The sequence below is a fragment of the Hippocampus bargibanti genome, linkage group LG01 (assembly GCF_051943395.1).
Source record: "Hippocampus bargibanti isolate YZ-2025 linkage group LG01, ASM5194339v1, whole genome shotgun sequence".
Classification (NCBI taxonomy): domain Eukaryota; kingdom Metazoa; phylum Chordata; class Actinopteri; order Syngnathiformes; family Syngnathidae; genus Hippocampus; species Hippocampus bargibanti.
Window position 1 is genome coordinate 19,625,365 of NC_142734.1, and position 23,351 is coordinate 19,648,715.

The 23,351-nt window shown below is 41.3% G+C and overlaps 1 protein-coding gene across 3 annotated transcripts in view; it reads left to right on the forward strand.

Moving 5' to 3' along the window:
- LOC148903419 (membrane-associated guanylate kinase, WW and PDZ domain-containing protein 3-like) overlaps nt 1-23,351 on the forward strand; it is a 131,660-nt gene that overhangs the window by 93,517 nt on the left and 14,792 nt on the right. For all 3 annotated transcript variants that reach the window (XM_089002245.1, XM_089002255.1, XM_089002250.1), the window contains exons 8-12: nt 1,316-1,422; nt 5,967-6,164; nt 7,370-7,975; nt 21,906-21,937; nt 22,380-22,638. In XM_089002245.1, the coding sequence (XP_088858371.1) occupies nt 1,316-1,422; nt 5,967-6,164; nt 7,370-7,975; nt 21,906-21,937; nt 22,380-22,638 (1,202 nt within the window). The remainder of the gene's footprint in view (nt 1-1,315; nt 1,423-5,966; nt 6,165-7,369; nt 7,976-21,905; nt 21,938-22,379; nt 22,639-23,351) is intronic.

A 23,351-nucleotide genomic window follows, 5' to 3' on the forward strand; every position in this document is an offset into this window, starting at 1 on the left:
GGGTGGCTTTCAGAATACTCCGACGGCGACTGTATAGCGCGATCGGTAGATATAGTCAGAAGGCACAATCAAGGGAATGACAATCAGCTGTGGGGACCCAGGTGCGTGATGATGGGAGGGGCCGTCTCCCGGGAGCAGCGGAGGAGGTGACAGGAGGGGCGGGGCGCGCCCAGGACGGCGACGAGATGTGACAAACACGAAGTTTTCAGACCAAACAAAGTAACGCAAAATACATTGACGTGATCAAAGGACTGCCACAGTGTGTCCTTTCTCGGTCAGGGGCGTTCCTTCAGTGACGTGACGTGAGGACTCGTCACCAACTCAAAAACAAGACTTTCGGAATATTCAGCGCGAGTCTTAAAACTTAAAATATCGCTATATGCTGTGGAATATTTGTAAAATACACTTAGTAGAAGTCATTTGAAGCGATTTGACAAATTATAGACACAACTTGTCCGGAGACGTCGGTTGTCCTTTAATGCTTTCGTATATCCAGCCCAAACACTCCCTCCGAATGCTCCTGGCCAGGCCCCTCTGTCACATTATAGAACCCATTGTGGCCTGCGAGTCAAAAAGTTTGCCCACCCCTGCTCTAGAATCAAAACAATGGCTTCAGATTCGGAGAATATGCATTCTTGTTACTCATCCAGTTCTGAATATGATTCAAATAGTTCTGAAGAGGAAAGCATACATGTTTGCAATCGATTAAAGAATTTATTCCGTGTCATTTTGAGGGAGGAAATCTAGCACCGAATGTGTGTCATCTGGGCGTGGGAAATGTAGCACCGAAAAGAGGCAGAAGAGGGTGACAAAGCTACGTGGAAAGCTCAGTGGAAACGGGCTGATTAATTCCTTACAATTTTTGGCAGTGAATGTCAAATAGATGCCCGGTGCCACACACAAGGATTCACCATCGGGTTATTTATGTGTTTTCCTTCTAATTTGGCCATCAACACGGATCAACACGAAGTTTTCAGACCAAACAAAGTATTGCAAAATGCATTGAGGTGATGCAAGGTATGCCCTTTATCGCTGAGGGGCGTTCCTTCAGTGACATAGGGTGAGGACTCGTCACCAACTCAAAAACAAGACGTCCGGAATATTCAGTCTTAAAATGTAAAATATAGCTATATGCGGTGGAATCTTTGTAAAATACGCTCAGTAGAAGTCATTTGAAGCCATTTTACAAATTATGGACACAACTTGTCCGGAGACGTTGGTTGTCCTTTAAGTCTCAATGAAGCTATCATGGATGAATGTGAACGTCTGTTATTCCTCGAGTCCTACTGAATATTATATGTGTGCCGTCCTGCAGCCATATCAACCAGAAGACTCAGTTTGAGAATCCAGTCCTTGAAGCAAAGAGAAAAGTGAGCATTGAGACGCCCTCCACAGCATCCTCAATAACGGCCACGCCCTCGGGTGAGCACTCAACACTCACTGCAGGAATACCATTGAAGTTGGTCCTGCAGTTTTTTATACCTGCACCAAGCAATCGCCGGCTGCCCTGTGCACATCTCCTCCATCCTGCCGAGATGTTTTCCGAGTTGACAGGCAGCTTACAAACAGCTGTCCTCTGGAGCAATGATAGTCAATTCGCATAATGGAGCTGAGCTGCACTGGGTGACCAAACTCATTTTGGCAGGCAGATATTAAATTCTGAGGGCTTTAAAAGAGACCTTTTCAAGCAGAGTCACAGCATTTTACAGTAACTTGAGATAACATAATTGCATTTTCTAGATCAGGGTTGGGGGCAAATGGCGAACCACACTCTGAGGGGTTCTTATTATTATTATTTAACCCCAGTCCCGTTTTCCTTTTTTTTTTGCAAGCTCCCAAAATTCCTTTAAAAAAATCTATGTATGTTCGATATACTATGTTTTCTCCAATAAATGTGTAGGTGGTATTGGAAAAAAAAAATGCCAACAAAAAAAGAGGAGGCAATCCCAAATATGAAAAAATACTTAATAAGTGGAAATAAAAGCTCGCAAATATGTGAATATTTGTGTGGCGATGCAGGGGTGTCCTGTAGTTTTTGCTGCTAATATCACCAATTACCACAAGAGAAGTATCTTACTTACATTTATTTACACTTATACTATGTTTTTTACCGCCCAATAGTACAATGTAGCAGGGTTAATATTTGTTGCACATTTGGAATGATATGCAGGGCAAACATAGTACATTAGTAATACAAATGTTTGAGTGGGTTTATTTTTATATTGACACATCTCTCTGCACATGAAACACAAGGACATTAGTATTCAAGTAGCCGCTCTATTTCAACCTGCCACAGCCGAGGATCTTTGTAGTCCTTGGATGAAACAGCCTTTATTTATGTGCTGCCAACCTCTGCTTCAATACACCATCTCCACCTTCATGCACTTGTTAATGAGAATGAATAATAACCAGTGAACTATTGTGGATGTACGTGAAGTGGTATCTAAACAGTGTTCTGACCGCTAAGACAAAAGGGAGACGAGAGACAGACAGAGAAGCCCAGCACCGCACTCCATCCTAATTAAAGCATTGACAATCCTGTCCTGACATTTAATATAATTACTCGACCCCCCCGAGACGTCCAACTGTCCCTTAGTGGCCCACAGCTTAATTATCACCATGTAAACACGATTTGGGTGTCCCATGCACAACCTACCATCCTCTAGTGTTTGCTTGTTCACAAACTATTTGCTCAAACGTATTACTCTTTGAACGTAGCAGTCCCGAAAATGATTTGTTTCTTTCTGAGTTCTTCTAAGCTCACTCAGTTGCACGCAGACCGGCAGGGAGTCAAACTACAGCTAGTGTGCGGGTGCAGGAGGGACATCTCATTCATTACAAAGATTCCGTCCTGAGAGATAGAGTTTCTCCCAATGGTGGGCCGTGCATGTCACTCCAAGGCCTTCAGTAATGCTACGTCTGAATCAATTCACAGCTGCGAGGGTGGTGTGATATTCTCATCTCATCTCATTTTCCGTACCGCTTATTCCTCATTAGGGTCGCGGGGGTTGCTGGAGCCTATCTCAGCTGTCTTCGGGCACGAGGCGGGGGACACCCTGAATTGGTTGCCAGCCAATCGCAGGGCACACAAAGACATACAACAGTCACTCTCACACTCACACTTAGGGACAATTTTGGAGTGGTCAATCTGCCTGCCATGCATGTTTTTGGAGTGTGGGAGGAAACCGGAGGACCCGGAGAAAACCCACGCGGGTGCGGGGAGAACATCCAAACTCCACACAGGGAGGCCGGACCGGGACGCGAGCCGGCAACCTCTGCACTGTGAAGCTGGTGTGCTAACCCCTCGACTACCGGGCCGCCCGGTGGTGTGATATTATGACAGGAAAATAAGTTGTGACTTCAAGAAACCTAAGAAATACTGTCATGAAACTGTTTGCATTTTACTATGAACATGTGGATTCATGATAACCTCTTAAAACAGCAATATTATTTGCTATATTTGCTAGCTTTCCAGAGCTATCCTACATTTCTTAATAATGTCCATCTATTCTTGAAAAGTCCGTCTTGAGAATGGCTTTAAAAGGATATCTTCAACCAAATCCATTTATTGTCCTTCTTCAGCCATTGTGCGTTGAGGAAACCACTATTAAATCAACCTAAAAATATATGTGCTTATGCAGCTCGCTACAAATACAATGTGCTAGCTCTGGCCAGTATGATCAAATCACTAGCGGCTAGTGATACTATGATTGACTACCGACTAGCCAATCATGTGACTAGCCAATCATATTTTGCAAAAACTCTGATGTTTACAGCGCCTGCAAGCAGGCCTTGGGTTGCCAACTCGAAATCTGATTGGTTAGAGCAGGGGTGTCCAAAGTCGGTCCTCGAGGGCCGCCGTCCTGCCTGTTTTCCAGCTCTCCCAGGAGCAATGCATCTGATTCAAATCATCAGGACCATTTTGATGCTGCTTTACAGCTGGCAGATGAGCTGATCATTTCAATCAGGTGCGTTGCTCCTGGGTGAACTGGAAAACAGGCAGGACAGCGGCCCTCGAGGACCGACTTTGGACACCCCTGGGTTAGAGCAACAGTTTGATCGACATATTTGATGCGACAGGGCCTGCATAACTGATTGTGAAGGCGTCCAGGGAGATTTCTGACCCTGGTAACAAATGATGGCTGAAATGTGATTGGTTAAATGCTTAAATACGAAAACACACATCTGGAAGCAGCACAACAGGGGAAAAGCAATGAAAGGATGCTGAAAGACAATTTGGAATTATTTAATAAGAATTCATGGACAAAATAATTCACATTTGTCTGTGATTCAGATATTTTAGGCATGCAGAGAAGGCCTTTCAGGCCCTGACGACCCACCACTGGTTTCTCCCTACTTCTTCTTTTCCTTTCGGCTTTTCCCTTCAAGGGGTCGCCACAGCGAATCAGTAACCTCCATGTTCAGAGGTATGATACGCATGTTTGTTTTGGCCCAGCTTTTACGTCGGATGCCCTTCCTGACACAACCCTCTGTATTTATCCGGGCTTGTGACCGGCACAAGAAGACTTATGTCCCTTTGTGGCTACAGAAAAAGCAACTCGCTCAGTAAAAGGCTCCCAAACATTACTACTGACTAATATTCATCCAAGGCACATGTAAAGAAACACACTCAAACATTTATCTAACATTTATCTAAACAGACACATTTTAATGAGAGAAAATGAACTGCATACACATACAGTATTTACTGTCACAATCCCTCATCAGCATTCAATGACAGGTGTAATGTTCGTTTTTTTTCTGACAACTTTCCAACTCCACCTTATTTGACAAACTTGCATGATAAAAGGTCTGAGCGTTCACCATTCAATAATTCACTCAATGTCAAGCCACGGCCCACGAATGACTGTGTGCTACGGTCCATGAGCGCGCTGACCCTCAGTAAGTGAGCACATCATGACAATACAAAGCACTGAGGAAATTTTTTGATGAACTGATTCTAGTGATTAGGCCCAGTCATTGTCATAACTAACATCCATCCATTTCCCAGACCACCCGTGGTCCTCATTAGGGTCGTGGGGGGTGCTGGAGCCTATCCCAGCCGTCTTCGGGCACGAGGTGGGGACACTCTGAATTGTCATAACTACCAACACTTTCTTTTCTGTTCATAGCAATAGTCATCATATTCATGGAGGAAACAATATATATATATTCTTTTGCTCCTTTTACAATACAATACAATACAATACAATACAATACAATACAATATAATACATATTGATTTATTTAACACTTTAACAATAGCTGAAGCTGGAACAAAGCGCTTAACATGGATAACTAACAGATACAGGAAATAAAGCAGTCACAAAGATAGCATAAGGCACCAGGGAGTAAAACTAAGATCAAGTCTTAATGTTCGGTGAGCATGAAGGAGTTCTTGGTTGTTGAAATCTCTGTTGATGTCAGTGTTTTTTTAAGTGGGAGAATTTTCTTTACACATGCATGAATCACTTTGTGAGATGATTTTTAATGACACCATACTGTGACACATTTCGCTTGTTCATTTGCTCTTATTGTCGGCCTTAGTCTTTTTTGTAACACAAGCATGAACACATATTTTCCTCCTTATTTTATTGACATCTCATTCAATGTGAAGTGTCTTTGTGAACAAAATTGGCAGAAAGAATTTCACAATCTCAGTTACCTACCATGCTAAAATGTTTTGTGACCTTGCAATGCTTTATAGAGAAATGAGACCCTTGGAATACAAAAATATAATTTCATTTCACTTTGGACAAATGTGTGCATTCCTTGCAGCGAGTAACAGGCTATCAGATAACAGATGGCAGTTTTTGAGCTTTTCACTATCACACAAACTTGGACACATCCACAAATGCACATGTAACAGATTAGCAGCTTTTATAAGAGTCATGAACTTGCAAGAGGCAAATCTCCAATCGCAATTTCTGAAAATGGCATTTCTCCTAACTTTGTCCCTGCTACAGAGGAATCTGTCCACGGGGTGCGACACTTCACACGTGACCCGTCTCAGCTGCAGGGCACCATCTATCAGACTGCACTTCGAAAAAGCCCCCAGGGCTTCGGCTTCACCATTATCGGGGGAGACCGCCCAGACGAGTTTCTTCAGGTCAAAAATGTCCTTCCTGATGGGCCCGCTGCACACGACAAGAGAATTGCCTCTGGTAAGGTTCCCTCTTTGACACTTCGGTACCTACGCAGACATGTCAAAGAAGCTCTAAGCAAGATGAAGAGAGGAACAAGAACCTTTTAGGTGCTAACTATTGACTATTATGACTATTTTTTGTGTGTATGTGCAATATATTTCGAGTTTGGATCTTGCATGGTGGGTGAAAAGGTACACCAGGGACACCAGGATCTTCAAAGATCTTCAAATGTCATTTATCTTGTCGGTAAAACAGGTTTGGATGATATCAAAGTGATGTTACTTCAGGTCGCTGAAGCCCAAGTAGTCCAATGTTCTGGTCAGCACCTTCCTGATTAAAAATTTAAACCAGTTTTACGAGAACTTTCACGGATGAGTGACTGTAAAGTGTCCTTGAGAGTTTTGAAAGGCGCTTAGAAATGAAATGGATTATTATTATTATTATTATTATTGTTATTATTATTATTATTATTATTATTATTATTATTATTATTATTATTATTATTATTATTATGAGAGCCATAATCGAAAAAGAAACCCTGTGTATATCCGCTACGATTACCATGGTCACAATGATCACATAACTGACAAACATGACTGCTTTTATTTGATGCAGTAAGGTGCCCTTAGCAGAGTTAAATACTCAATCAATGCAACATTTTTCCTAATGGTCCAGCCGCATTTGCATTCAACATGCATCTTTCAGCACAAGATGAGCAAACTGCCTTACTGTCTCTTTGCCATCAGTTAGTCCTGTGTATCTTTTGAAAAATGATAAAGGATTAAAAGCCTGCCTTTGTGTGTTATGTGTATTATTGTGATTACATGACATTTATATATATATATATATATATATATATATATATATATATATATATATATATATATATATATATATATATATATATTTTTTTATTAAACTGAGAAGTTTCCCTTTGTTTTCTCTTGATGATTTTCATTGTGAACCACAAGGGCAAGAGAGCTTGCTCCGATCAGAGAAATCTGACGTGTGTTTGTCACAGTAGCCTATTGATTTTGTGGGGATGTTGAAGCAAGCATATTGGTCAGGAATTGAGCTGCCTCTCCAGACCTATTCTTCAACCTATTTGTCAGCCAGGTCCTTTCAATATCCTTTTACAACCAGATGTATGCGTTTATGTGATTTTGAGCACTTTTAGAGCCCTCTCCCCATAGCATTGAAACAGGCATTATTTCCTCTTCCAGGTGATGTGATTGTTGACATCAATAGGACATGTGTGCTGGGCAAAACGCATGCTGATGTGGTGCAGATGTTCCAATCCATCCCCATCAACCAGTACGTTGACATGGTCCTTTGCCGTGGTTACACACTACCCGAAGATTCTGGTAGTGGTGTGGACGCATCCAAGGATTCTTCTCCCACCGCTTCCAAGTCACAGGAACCCCTACACAAGGTCCAGGAAGGCGGAACCCTCCTCAGGAACACTGCTGCAGTACCACCCATGACTAACGGGGTGCGTCACCACAATAACCATGCACACCATCACCTCCACCATCACCATGTTCACAACCAGGAAGGCCCCCCAGATGCCACCCTGCTGCAGCCCGAGCTCATAAGTGTGCCTTTATTGAAAGGCCCCGGAGGTTTTGGCTTTGCTATTGCTGACTGCCCGCTGGGTCAAAAGGTGAAGATGATTCTCGACGCACAGTGGTGCCACGGTTTGCTGAAGGGGGACGTCATCAAGGAGATTAACAGACAGAACGTGCAGACGTTGAGTCACTCCCAGGTGGTGGAAGTCCTCAAAGACTTGCCCGTAGGCAGTGAAGTCAACGTGCTGGTGCTCCGAGGAGGTGAGTTGGCCAGACAAATACAAAGAGAATGATTAGCAGAATGGTCAAATTCACAACAGGTGTTTAATTCAAGGACGGACCAATATATTTCCAGTTAGTATAATGAAACAATCATCATCATTTAGGCCACTGAGTTTAGCAGGTCGCTGAGTTTTATCAGCAGGTCAGGCCAATCCCTTACGAAACAAAAATATATTTTCCACTACATCAATGTAATATAATATAAAAATATATTGTTTTCAATGGTATTTCCCCATATATTATATATTGTCAAATCATATATTGTTCAATATATTTTTATGCTGTGTAATATATTGCAAAATATGCAAATGATTGCCGCTTTCCATACATATTGCAATATATTCAAAAATAACTCGCAATATATGTATTTATATAGTACAAAATATATGTAATTTTATATTTATAAATAACTACGACCATATATTACTACATATATTAGACAATATATTAGTGATGTATGTAGGAATATATGATACAATGTATACTAATTCTGTTGAGGTTTAAATATATTTAGTGAAACATTTAAACAAAAAAAAACTGAACCGAAATTACATACCTTTTGCAACACTATAACTGCGTTCACACAATACCTAAGTGGATATACTAATATGACAACTTAAATAGCAATGTTTTGATTAAATTGTCCAAATTGTACGCAACCCTTTATCCACTTATGAAAAATACATTTTCTGTAAACTTTAACAAATACACAAACCATCCAAAATAAATAAAAAATGTGTATAATCACAAATTCAAAGTTTTGAGCTTAATCTGGTGTCGAAGCTCACAGATACGACTGTTAATGGACTTTCTCAAATCCGCTTTCTTGGCCGTTGGAAATTCTGCTACAACAGCATCTGTGGAAAAGAAAAACATTGATTATACCCATCCCAGTCATCTTGCTTAATTGTCAGTGGCGTCCTAGGACGATTTTTTTTGCCTGGGAAAATGGCTATGAATATGGCCCCCCTACTGGGATTGTGACGTATCAACAGTGTGTGTGTGTGCGCGTGTGTGTGTATGTGTCCTCCTGCAACTATTCTGAAGTAAACGTCACAATTTTTTTCAGATCCCCTTTCAATAACTTTACAATTTAATTTCCCTTAATGTCACTTCTAGTAACCACCAATTAGATTTTCTGAAGCGATTGAGAATTTTATTTTAAACGTTTTTAAGACCTAAAAAAATGAACATTTAATATCTATTCAACAAAAACAAGTATGCAGCAACTGAACAGAAACCACCCACTACTCAATAATATTGAAATGAACAGGCTGTAGGTTTATTTATCGCAATGACACTTTGAGAAAAGGTGTTTTGAAACAAAAATAGGTCATGCGGAAAGATTAAGCCCTACATAATCAAATTACAGACTTTTTGAAGCTTTAAATTGGGACATGAAACATTTTATGTTAATTAAGGCATTTATAATTATGTGGGATAGAACACCTTCAAGGCAAAAACAAATGTAAAATTTTCAGATTGTTTTCAGAACAATATTAGGCATTTACTAACCATACATTTTCATTGATTTTTATTAGAGATGGAACCAGTTGCAATAATCAGCAGTTGAATTTTTTTCACATATATTTTTTTTTCAAATTTAATGTTGAGTGAAAATAAGTAGCACCTGTGTCTTGCTTTTCTTCAATCTCTTACTATTGGGGTAAAGGTTTACGGCAACACAAAATTTAAAAGCCTAACGCTGCAATTAAACAACAGAAAGACGTGTTGAGGACCCTGAGGACATGCTGCTCAAACAAACCACGTTCATTTTCTGGATAACCAACAGGAAAGTTATCCCCCTGGCAGAAATGCTACGAAGCTAGAGTACAACTGACTGATTAATTTACCTAGCAAGGCTTGAAGTTTCCTTGGGTCCAGAGCCTGCCGCCGCTCAGCACTGGGGTCCAATTTGCTCAACCCGCCTTTAAGGTTGGATTTCAGGAGGACTTCGAGATCAAAAAGTCCCATTAATAGCACCCGTGCCATCCCATTGGCTGTGGTACAGGTTTTTGCAGTCTCACAACAATGTGAGGAAACTGTGACATATATATATATATATATATATATATATATATATTACACACAGGTATATTGTGTATGTATGAAATATCCAATACTTGCCCTTAACTACAATGTGGCGCAGTTTGGCATTTTCTTCTTGTAAGTTCTTGATCTGGCTCTGCTGATCTTTTGTCAAATCATAGGTTTCCTGGTTCGATGATTCTTCGGTACCAGGGCTGGATTGACTGTGCCCTGAAAGTATTTCCTCTTCCATTCGTCTTTGAGCTGCTACTTTGGCTTTTTTCTAAAGGGAAGAGATTTTTTTTTTTAATTATTATTATGGCATAAATGTTACATAATGTGACAACTCTAGATTACCTGTTTTGGATATTCAGTGCCAGAGGCTTTGTCACTGGCACTGCCTTCACCAGAGAAAATGCGTTTTCCTTTTCTCATCCTGTATATCTCCGAGCTGAATTCTGGCGAGTGAAGCTCACGCTCAGCAGCTCTCAGTATAGCCTCTCTTTCTACACAAATTTAGAAGGATATATTTCTATCAAATTTGATTTCTAATACTGTAGAACAAATATTTATGTCCCAATTTTACACTGCAAAATGGTGAAATATGGGATACACATATTAATAGCTTGACCTCTGTACAGAACAAAAAAACAATTTGAAGGAACTAAGCGGAAAGACAAATTTGAGAGTGTAAGAAAGACTTACCTGCTAACTGTAGAATTAAAGCCAATTCGACCGGCCATCCATTCACCGGTTTCTTGGTGTTTGTCGTTCGACATTCTACTAGATAGTTCTTGTCAGTAGTGGCTGGGTCAAAGTCAATTATCCAGCTCAGTGGAACGATGCTGGTTTTGTCTTTGTCAGGCCCTTTGGCCCAACTGACAAGTGCAAACCTATATTTTGACATTTCCACAAAAGGCAGTGTCACTTCTGTTTTCTTGTGTGATAATTGCGCCCGAATAAATTGATTTGAAGTTCTCCCGCTCCTTTTACGAGCCTAAACTATTCGACGTTTTTCAGCAGAGGGCGGGCTTTAAATATCGCAAGGGTTGGTTTGTGATTACTGTTTTGCGCATGCTCCATATACGCCAAGCATTCTAGTAAATGACTTGTGTTTTTATTTTTTTACGTCGTCTTTTTCCAAACCACAACCGACCAACGAAAGTTAGAGAGTGCTTTTTCATCACGATTGGAGTAAAACAAAAGTAGAAAATGGACCGACTTCGACTGAAAAGGAAATATATCCTCTTGGGTGCTCATCATATGGATATTCCAAGAAGAACAAGACGTTTATGGAAGAAAAGGTTCGTATTTTTCATTGAATTATGGCTATACAGAACATGGCAAAGCTAACTGTTTCAAACATCTTAATACTGATTTTATACAGAAGAAAAATGGGCAGCGATTATAAGAATAGCGATGGTGTTAACACTTGTAAGACTATTTTCACGTTAATGTTATTTTACTCAAGCAATGTACGTGTTTCCTCAGAGATGAATCAGACGGATAGACTCATGAATTGAAACATAAAAATGAATCTATTTTGTATTTTATTTTAACTCAGGAAAGCAATGAGAGATGAAAAGATTGATGATCCCAAGCAGGATCTGGTAAGTAATGAACTTTGAGAATACGTCTGTGTAGGCTCTCAGTCGTACAGGAGTGGTCCATCGATGAGAAGGTTTCTTCAGCCGTCATCTGTACAAATTTGAAGGTTTCGCCGTTTCGCCTCCTATCCAAGAGGCTTCGTCAGCGAACTAAAGTCTGACCGGTCGTATCGGCCCTATTTCTATATCCCTAGGGATATATAAATATATATATTAAAAAAAAAAATCCTCGTCTCACCCACCATGGGTGGTGTCTGTCCCCATTTCAGCTCGGGTCCTCTACCAGAGGCCAGGAAGCTTGAGGGTTCTGCGCAGTATCCGTGCTGTTCCCAGCACTGCGCTTTTCTGGACCGAGATATCCGATGTTGTTCTCTGGATCTGTTGCAACCACTCGTCGAGTTTGGGGGTCACTGCCCCAAGTGCTCCGACCACCACAGGCACGACTGTCACCTTTACCTTCCAGGCTCTCTCCAGCTCCTCTCTGAGCCCTTGGTATTTCTCGATTTTCTCATGTTCCTTCTTTCTGATGTTCCCATCACTCGGGACCGCTACATCCACGACAACGGCTTTCCTTTCCCCTTTATCTATGACCACGATATCTGGTTGGTTGGCCATTACCATCTTGTCAGTCTGTATCTGGAAGTCCCACAGGATTTTTGCTCGGTCATTCTCCACCACCTTGGGAGGTGTTTCCCATTTTGACCTTGGGGTTTCCAGTCCATACTCCGCACAGATGTTTCGGTAGACTATGCCAGCCACCTGGTTATGGCGCTCCATGTAGGCTTTCCCTGCCAGCATCTTACACCCTGCAGTTACGTGTTGGATTGTCTCAGGTGCCTCTTTGCACAACCTACACCTTGGGTCTTGTCTGGTGTGGTATATCCCTGCCTCTATGGCTCTGGTGTTCAGGGCCTGCTCTTGGGCAGCCAGGATGAGTGCCTCTGTGCTGTCCTTTAGGCCAGCCCTCTCTAGCCACTGATAGGACTTCTTGAGATCAGCCACTTCTGCTATGGTTCGGTGGTACATCCCGTGTAGGGGCTTTTCCTCCCATGATTGTCCCTCTTCCAGCACCTCATCCTCTGTTCCCCATTGACTGAGACATTCTCTGAGTACATCATCCGTTGGAGCCTTCTCTTTGATGTATTCATGGAGCTTGGATGTTTCATCCTGGACAGTGGCTCTCACACTCACTAGTCCCCGGCCTCCTTCCTTACGGCTTGTGTACAGTCTCAGAGTGCTGGACTTGGGATGGAACCCTCCGTGCATGGTGAGGAGTTTTCGGGTCTTAACATCCGTGGTCTGAATCTCTTCCTTTGGCCACCTTATTATTCCTGCAGGGTATATGATCACTGGCAGGGCATAGCTGTTTATTGCCCGGGTCTTGTTCTTGCCATTGAGCTGGCTTCTGAGGACTTGCCTCACCCGCTGGAGGTATTTGGTCGTAGCCGCTTTCCTTGTTGCTAATTCGAGGTTGCCATTGGCCTGTGGTATACCGATGTACTTGTAGCTGTTTTCAATGTCTGCTATTGTTCCTTCAGTGAGTGAGACCCCTTCAGTGTGGACTACCTTGCCCCTCTTAGTCACCATCCGACTACATTTCTCCAGCCCGAATGACATTCCGATATCACTGCTGTAGATCCTGGTTGTGTGGATCAGGGAGTCTATGTCCCTTTCGCTCTTAGCATACAGCTTGATGTCATCCATGTAGAGGAGGTGACTGATCGTAGCTCCATTTCTGAGGCGGTATCCATAGCCTGTCTTGGCGATTATCTGGCTGAGGGGGTTCAGTCCTATGCAGAACAGCAGTGGGGAGAGTGCATCACCTTGGTATATGCCACATTTGATGGACACTTGCGTTAGTGGCTTGCCATTGGCTTCAAGTGTGGTTTTCCACATCCTCATCGAGTTTGCAACGAAGGCTCTCAGGGTCCTGTTGACCTTATACAACTCCAAGCATTCATTGATCAATGTGTGTGGCATCGAGTCATATGCTTTCTTGTAATCAATCCAGGCTGTGCACAGGTTGGTATGTCGGGACCTGCAGTCTTGAGCGACTGTTCTGTCAACCAGCAGCTGATGTTTGGCACCTCTAGTATCTCTACTAATGCCTTTCTGTGCTTTGCTCATGTATTGATCCATGTGTCCACTTATCTTAGCCGCAATGATGCCTGACATGAGCTTCCATGTTGTGGAGAGACAGGTTATTGGCCGATAGTTGGAAGGAACTGCACCCTTTGAGGAATCCTTCATGATCAGGATTGTTCGCCCTTCGGTTAGCCATCCTGGGTGAGTCCCATCCATCAGCAGCTGGTTCATTTGTGCTGCTAGGCGCTCGTGGAGAGCTGTGGAGAGCTCGTGGAGAGCTGTGAGTTTCTTTAGCCAGTAGGTGTGGACCATATCCGGGCCTGGTGCCGTCCAGTTTTTCATACCTGAGACTCTTCCTTATATATCTGCCGCTGTGATGGTAACTGGGTTCTGTTCAGGGAGGTTGCTGTGCTCCTCTTTCAGAGTCACCAGCCATTGTGCACTGCTGTTATGTGCGACCTCCTTCTCCCATATGCCTTTCCAGTATCTTTCAGTTTCCAGCCTTGGAGGGTCTGCTCTGCTGTTAGAACCCTGCCACTGAGCGTACACTTTTGCAGGTTGTGTTGCGAACAGCCTGTTTATTCTTCTGGCCTCATTCTCTTTCGTGTACCTCTTTAGGCGACTGGCCAAGGCCTGGAGCCTTTGTTTGGCAGTTTCGAGTGCTTCAGGTATGGTTATCTGCATGTACCTCTTGGGTATTGGCCTTTTATTCACACCTCTCTGGGTCTCCGTCAATTGACTCACATCTTTCCGAGCCGCCTTGATCTTGCCCAGTTTTCATTCTTGCCATGATCTTATCTCTCAGGTCATTTGCTGCCTCGCTCAGCATTTCATTTATTGGGGCTGGCTTCCCAATCTCATTATTCATTGGGGCTTGCCTCCCAATCTCTGGTTGAACCTCTTCCTGTGATGTGGCAGCCTGGGGCCCTTCACCTCGGAATTTGTGTTGTACCTCATCAATCTCAAGTTGTGATAGCAATTGCCGTTTGTGGATATTGGAACACTGAGCTACTAGTTGTTTCGTGGTCAACCGTGACTGTGGGTTTCGAAGTAACCATTCAGCCCCCATTCTCCGCATGTAACCCCTCTGACTAGGGTTGCTTGAGTAGTAGCATTCCAACAGAGCCATGTTATCGCATCTCGTCCATCTCCGCTTTGTTCCAGTAGCCCATTTTTCATCAGGGTGCTCTGGTTCCCCAGCACCTGACGCAGACCTTGTTTGGCCGGGCGACGTCTGAGCCGGCATGTCATTCCATTTATTGTCTCTCATCATTGTATGAGGTAGGCATTAGCGTGAAGGGTCTTGCCCAAGGACCCACACTGGATGATGTGATTGTGCTCATTTCTGCTCATTTTCTCTGCCACAAGTGGGATTCGAACCCTCGTCTCCCATATGCCAAACTGATGCCTTATCAACTGAGCTATCCAGCCGCATATATATATATATATATATATATATATATATATATATATATATATATATATATATATATATATATATATATATATATATATATATATATATATATATATATATATATATATGGGCGGCCCGGTAGTCGAGTGGTTAGCACACCGGCTTCACAGTGCAGAGGTCGCCAGTTCGCGTCCCGGTCCGGCCTCCCTGTGTGGAGTTTGCATGTTCTCCCCGGACCCGCGTGGGTTTTCTCCGGGTCCTCCGGTTTCCTCCCACACTCCAAAAACATGCATGGCAGGCAGATTGACCACTCCAAATTGTCCCTAGGTGTGAGTGTGAGAGTGACTGTTGTACGTCTTTGTGTGCCCTGCGATTGGCTGGCAACCAATTCAGGGTGTCCCCCGCCTCGTGCCCGAAGACAGCTGAGATAGGCTCCAGCAACCCCCCGACCCTAATGAGGAATAAGCGGTACGGAAAATGAGATGAGATGAGATATATACAGTAAAGTCTCGTTATATCGATATCGGAGATATCGATAGTCCCGGTTATATCGATACTATTTTTATGCACGCACGGAGAAAATTACATGGAAACGGGGTCGGATATATCGATAGTCCCGGTTATATCGATATTTTTTCGGACTCCCTTGAATATCGATATAACGATACTTTACTGTATATATATATATATATGGATCTATAAGTAGGAGGCGAAACATCCGAAACCTTCAAATTTGTACAGATGACGGCTTAAGAAACCTTCTCATCGATGAACTTTGAGAATGTAAACAAGACCATATGTATGCAGTTAGAAAAAATCTGCGTTTTTACACATTTTATTATTTTCTTAACGACAGACCCGAGATAAGAATTCCGCTCACTTTGATTCTAACAATGGGTATGAAACACATGTCAGCCATATTGGGGTGAGTATCCTGTCCAGATGTTGTTGTATTTCACATTGATATTGCAAATTATATTTGTTTTTTTTTTCTTTTTGTTTCTGCAGGAAACCGATGATGATTCCTCACCATGTGATACCCGGAGTGGACAGGAAAGATTGTCAGGAGGACCTGGACTCTATGTAAGTTTTAATTGTTTAGTGTAAATAATATAGACTTGAGAACCTGTTTCACTTGGACCATCAAGTGAAATTGGTATTCAGATTATTGTCACTGACTGTCTTGAATCGTGCGGAATTAAACTTTTGACTAATTCACAGTTACAAGAACTAAATGGTATCCACTGAGAATACAAAATGATACTTTGTTTTTTTTTTCTTTTCCAATTGCAGAATCTGCATGCTGACTGCAGCAATTCTTTTGGCAGATGTGTTTCTTCCCCACTCTTGTTTGAGGATGAATGTTCCAAAGAGGATGAAGCTCTCTTCAACGATGAACTTAATTGCAATGAAGTGTCACCAAATAGCAATAACGGCTTGGATGACAGTGTTGCATCCACTGTTGAAAGTGAAAGAAAATCTTCCCTTTTATTTGAAGATAGTCGTGATGAATCAGTACATGAAGAATCACATTTAAAAAAAAATAGTAGTGAGCTGGAAAACGAAGAGACACTTTATGCTGGTTCACGACTTACCCAATCTCAGAGTTTTCTACTTATACTTTCATTTGTTTTGAGACACAGACTCACAGGCACAGCTCTCTCAGATCTCCTAGATTTGATCAATATTCACTGTCCAGAAAACACACAATTAACCTCAAAGCGTTTGTTCCTAAAAGAACTTAAGCCAGTAGAAAGTCATTTACAATGTCACATATTTTGTCCAAACTGTGAGTACTATCTTGGTGACCAGGATGGTGATGGACAATGCGTTGTATGCAACACAACCTGGAATAAAACAAACTCACTGAAGAATGGAAACTACTTCATATATTTGCCAATCCAAACACAGTTGGAACATCTTCTTCAAAGAGAAGATATTGTGCATTGTCTGAAGTCAAGAGATGGCACATCTAATTCTGACTCTTTTGAAGATATTCGAAATAGTCGAATGTACTGCAATCTGAACAAAATTGGAGGCCCACTTGACTGTAGTCATGGATACTCCTTAACACTCAATTGTGATGGCGTGCCTGTTTTCAAATCCTCACTCTTTGGTATTTGGCCATTATATGGGATTGTATATGAACTACCTTGTGCGCTAAGACAATGTTTTACTTTTTGGCTTGTGGTTTGGTGCTAAAAAGCCAAATGTCAATACTTTTTTAAAGCCATTCATTTCAGAGTGTCAAAAGTTGTCAAGCGAGGGCTTTCAGATAACAAGCAATGGCACTTTGGAACAATGTAAAGTTGCGGGTGCTCTCATGATGTGTGATTCAGTAGCTAGGCCCATACTTCAAAACATGACCCAGTTTAATGGCCAGTATGGATGCAGCCTCTGCTTGCATCCTGGTGAACAAGTTGAGAAAGGAAATGGCACAGTCAGGGTGTACCCATACAAAGATGTTCCAAAGAGGGACCGCACTTTGGCTATATGTGATGCAAAGGAGGCTTTATGTACCAAAAAAACTGTGAGGGGTGTTAAAGGACCCACATGTCTGATAAATATTCCACATTTTGACTTCATATCTGGTATGCCTCCTGATCACATGCATAGTGTACACCTTGGAGTGGTTCGCCAAATGGCAAGCATGTGGCTGGACAGTGATAACCACAAAAAGCCATATTATATTGGCAATAGAGTAAACGAACTTGATCAACAGCTGTTACTAATCAAGCCTCCTTGCAATATCACAAGAGTGCCACGATCTCTTCAACAGAGGAAGTTTTGGAAGGCGTCAGAATGGCAGAATTGGTTACAGTTTTATAGTGTATTTGTACTGAAAGGAATTCTCCCCAACATGTTTTACCAGCATTGGTTAGTCCTTGTCACATTCATGTTCTTACTTTGCAAGGACATTATTACAAAGGCGGATTTAAAAAAATGTGAAAAACTTGTTGTAGATTTTGTGAAACAATTTGAAACACTGTATGGGAATATTCATGTGTCATTTAACGTACATTTATGTCTTCATTTACCACAGTCTGTAAGGAATTGGGGACCTTTGTGGGCCCATTCTGGTTATATCTTTGAGTCATACAATTGTGAAATACTGAAAATGTTTCATGGCACTCAGAGTGTCCCTTTGCAAATAATGAAACAATTCACATATATTCAAGTATTGCCTATTTTAGGAAATAATTCACTCAAAAACGCTGTTCCCGAATGCATCCAGCTTTTTAGTAAATTAACTGGCAAAAAAAGAATAAAGCAGTTAGATCGACTCGGTGATCAATTTGTAACCCTTGGTTTGCATTATTCTCGAGAACTGTCAAGTGAAGAGCGACTGGTCATGAAAGAGCAACTTGCAGTCACTCCAAAAACACTTGTGAAAATATTCAAGAGAATTCTGGTCAACGGAGAGCTGTATTACTCTCAAGAGTGCACGGGGGTAATGAAAAGAAACAGCTTCACTGTACTGATGCAGAATGGAAACATCATCACCGCATACTACTACATTCTTGTAGAGCAACATGGTAACAGAAGGTGCTTTGCTTTTGGGAGACAGTATGATAAATCACATAGTATTCTGAATAATGTTGAAAATGTAGTTTGTTTGAAAAGGAAGTTCCATGGCAGGAAACAGATATTTGATGAAAATGTGTGCTCATTGATTTACCAAAATTTGCAAACCTCTATGCATGTATTCCTCCAAGATCCGGTGTGGAGAATTGAAAATTTCATGGCAAAGTACATGGCAATTCTGTAGACCCCCCAAATAAATTGTATTTTTGTAAGACTACTTTTGTTTTTTGTCATCGATATTTTCGTCAAAAACTATTATCCACTTATTTTATTTATTTGAGCAAGAGAACACTATACATAAAACAATCAAAGGAAAAAATAAATTTCTAAACATTTTTGTTCACTAATTGAACTCATGCAGAGGTAGGATTAATTAATCCTACCTCTGCATGTCTATCTGACTCTGAGATCATGTAATTTAAAATATATATGATTATATATTGCAATATGTTGTAAAATGTAAATACAGACCATTACATGTGAAAAATATAGTGCGATTTTTTTGGTCTCAATTGCAACACTTTTTAAAATATATTTACCAATATATACACATATATGGTCAGAAAATGCAATTCAACACCTCATATATGACAATATATTATTGCATGTATTGCATGATATCTTGCAATATATTGAAATATATTTTCGTTTCGTAAGGGATAATTCTGAGTTGATTGGGGCAAACAGTATTTTTCTTTCTTTTCTGTAATTTGATCTTGTCAAATGTAAGCGTAATTTCGTTTTATTGTTCATTTGTATATTGGTATACAATGTTACATGTTATTTTATTTGTAGAGGCAGAATAGCCAGAATGGTAAAAGAGAAACACTCACAATTCTTGTGTACAATGTCTCCCTGGGCGCTGCAGCAGAACGTACATTCTGTTGGGAGAAAGAAAAAGGTGTTGATGCCTACAAGTGTGTATTGTTCTTCATGTTTCCATTCTATGAGCATAAATGCCTTGACTATACTTAATTAAATAAAATAATTTCTATTTCATATTTATCGTATTTTCCGGTGGATATGGTGCACTGGAGTATAAGGTGCACCCCCATTGAATGGTGTATTTCCAAACATTTTCCATATATAAGGCTCACCAAGAGTGTAAGTCTATCCTTCAATCAATGACAAAGGTTTTCCAAATATAATATATAATTATATAAAAGTTTTCCAAATACTGTATAAGGCACACCACATTACAAGGCGCTGAAGTACAGGCTGGGATGACACACTACTTCTTCTATGGCGGGAAATGGAGTCGGCGGATGCTAAAAGTAGTTGTGAGACCTTTTGTGGCTCAATATTACTTCACATATAAGGTGCACGTGCATATAAGGGGCCGGGTCATCTTTTCAAGAAAATGAAGGCTTTTGGGTGTGCCATATATACCGGAAAATACAGACCGTGTTTAAAGACGCATTGATTCAATAAACGGAAATATGGAGGTGTCAATGATAGAGGTGTCACTCACCACAATCAAAGTCCAGGAAGTATTCTATCAAGCAATTTCAGACTCCCAACACGGTAACATCTGCAACACAGCATCAGCATCCCAAGTAGGGAGGACGTCATGCTGTAGTGTGACGGTGCAGAAAGGTTATTCATTTGCTGTTTCCAGGGGGCCGGCGGGATGCACAGCCTGGGTTCGCCGTGAAAAATTTCAGTCCTTCTGTTCACATTCAGCCTCCACAAACTTGAAGGGCTCTGTCACGTTAGCTGTGTTGCAGATCCCTGCTGCATACTCGCACCGCCCGCTGTTATTGTTTTCGTGTGCAGGAGTGTATTAAATGCACCATCGCTGTTTGGTTCATCATTGCTTGGAAAAGGAGTAAGCTTCCTGACCCATACTTAATGCAGTGTGGTCTCCAAGCGTCCTAGTAAATCCAGAAAATAATTTGGCCTTTCTCTTAACCTAAAAATTCTGTTGATGCATGTACTGCGCTGTTTGTCCAGGGAGCAATGTGACTAGATGCTTTGCAACAATGCGTTTCATGTTTCATATAAGGAAATATTCATTAGAAAATTACTTCCCTTCAGCTGCTTGATTGATTAGAGTGAGAGAGTGAGAGATTAGAGTGTTACCTGAATCTGGAGACATTACACTTGTGAATGTGAATAAAGAAGCACATTTTCCATGTTACTAAAAGTAGTATTGATTCCCAACAGGTGCATGAGACCACATCTCTAATGGGCAGGTTTGCAAATACAGTAAAGTCTCGTTACATCGATATTCAAGGGAGTCCGAAAAAATATCGATATAACCGGGACTATCGATATATCCGACCCTGTTTGCATGTAATTTCCTCCGTGCGTGCATAGAAATAGTATCGATATAACCGGGACTATCGATATATCCGATATCGATATAACGAGACTTTACTGTAGTTTGGAACAACATACAGGGAACATTGGCGGTGACGTTTCAAGGAAAAAAAATACACACATGAACTCTTTTTCACTTTGTGAACACATCTCCATGCAAAACAAGCTCAATCGCCACCAAAATTACTTTCTTATTCTTACTCTTTAAGAGTAAGAATAAGTCTGGACATCTTTGTCCTTATTTGTAACTACCGATGTCGTGTTCGTGCTCTGTTTCGACATAAAGTGCTCTGAAGTGCACTTTGAGCAGGCGTGGTAGCTATAAAATTATAGTTGATAATATAGTGTGATCAGAATCAGAAAACCTTTAATCGTCCCACAATGGGGGAATTTGATAGTTATATTTCTTGAATTCGATTTCTGTTTTTATTCTTTAAACTTGGACTTGAATTTGCAACATGAAGAAATTTGGTTCGGATATTCAAAATAGTTAAGTTCGTGTAATTAAGTTAATCTAATTGCTATGCTGCAACTTTATATTTGCGGCTGGAGAATACTGCCTTCTACTGGCTGCATTTAGCTGTGGCCCTTGAAAACTTTCAGCCAGGTCAGTAAGAAATTCAGACAACAGTTCTATAAATGTTAAAATACACACGGAAGCCGACATCCAATGTCAAATCGGTAAGCATGCCATGTTTTTGGTATGCCGTATCATTTAACAATGCTCAAAATATCAGAATCGCTTCTTAGAAAACAAAAATCTGCTATTGAGGTGAATGACGTCAATTCTCGACTGCTTGGCAGTGCAGTGCCAACGCAACAGATCAATGAACAAATATCTTGACCTCTTCCTTTCTTCTTCTAGGTCAAACATCACCTGTGAAATCTTTGAAACCCGTAAGTTGAAGCACACACAAATGTTTGTTATTGGTCATAAACTGAAAGATAAAACATATGCAGATGCAATCCAATCCTCAATGAAAACACATTGATACATTCGCTGCCAGCGCCAGGCGCAATGTGTTCTGCAGCGTAGTGCCAGCACTCTTCCTGTTCGCTAAAATTTGCCAAAAAAGTATGCTGCTTTCTAACAAACTATGATTTTCACCATTGTTCTTTGCGCAGCCGTCGAAGATGATTTGTCTTATTTCATAACTTGTTCATGCATTTGCGCCTTGGCTGACGCAGCAAAAGGCTCACTCATACTGATTTATTGATCTCTATCAGATTGTGTAGCTGTGCTTGGCACATGGTTACCGGGGGCTTCTGTTGTTGATCCATGTTCTTAAGTATTGTATGTTGTTATTTTAAGCCATCTCGTGTGATTCCTCTCTTCCAGTGCACGGCACCAACATCTCAGCCTGCTCCTCAGCATGCACCCCAACCTACATTCCAGCCTGCCTCTCAACAGACTCCGCACCACACGCACCCTAGTCCTGCCACTCAGTTGCAGCGACCGGAGCTAAACCACAGCCCTGAGACTCTCGGTCATGTAGAGGGGCCACCTAATCTGCTCTCCAATGTCATGGTATCATCTTCTCCCAAACCAGATGCATCAGAACTATACATCAAGTCCAAGGCATTGTTGGATAGCCAGCGTACGTGGGACACATTTTCTATCCGTGTTTTTCTTTCTATTAAGTGATGTTTTACCAATTTTAAGTTCCATATTTTCCGCACTATTTCCGCACATTTTCTATTTTAAAGGACACCCGACATCACTTTTTTGTTTCCTAACTGACATCAGAAAAACGTTTTATAGAATCTAAAATACCCAAAACACGCAGGCTGATATTTTTAGTCAAATGCAAAACACCAATAAAAATGACTTAATGTGTCCAAAATCTGCAAAAAATTGAGCTGCGAATTGGGCATTTTCCGAAAGTCCCGCCCCCAGTTCGTGACGTCACGCCAAGACGTCTTGCCTTGCTCGAGAATCAAAACAATGGCTTCAGATTCGGAGAATATGCTTTCTTGTTACGCATCCAGTTATGAATATGATTCAAATGGTTCTGAAGATGAAAATATAAATGTTTGCAATCGATTAAAGAAGGTCTTCCGGGTCATTTTGAGGGCTCAAGACTGATGTGTAGCGTCACAGAAAATGCAGAAGATGGCATCAGAGCTCCGTTGGAAATGGCTTTTTTTTTCAGCTTGGAATTTTTGTCCGCGAATATAAAAGAGTTGTCTCGGTGTAATATACAACGATTCACCATTGCGTTATTTATTTGTTTTCCTTCTAATGTCGCGATCAACACGGATCAACACAAAGTTTTCAGACCAAACAAAGTACCGCAAAATGCATTGAGGT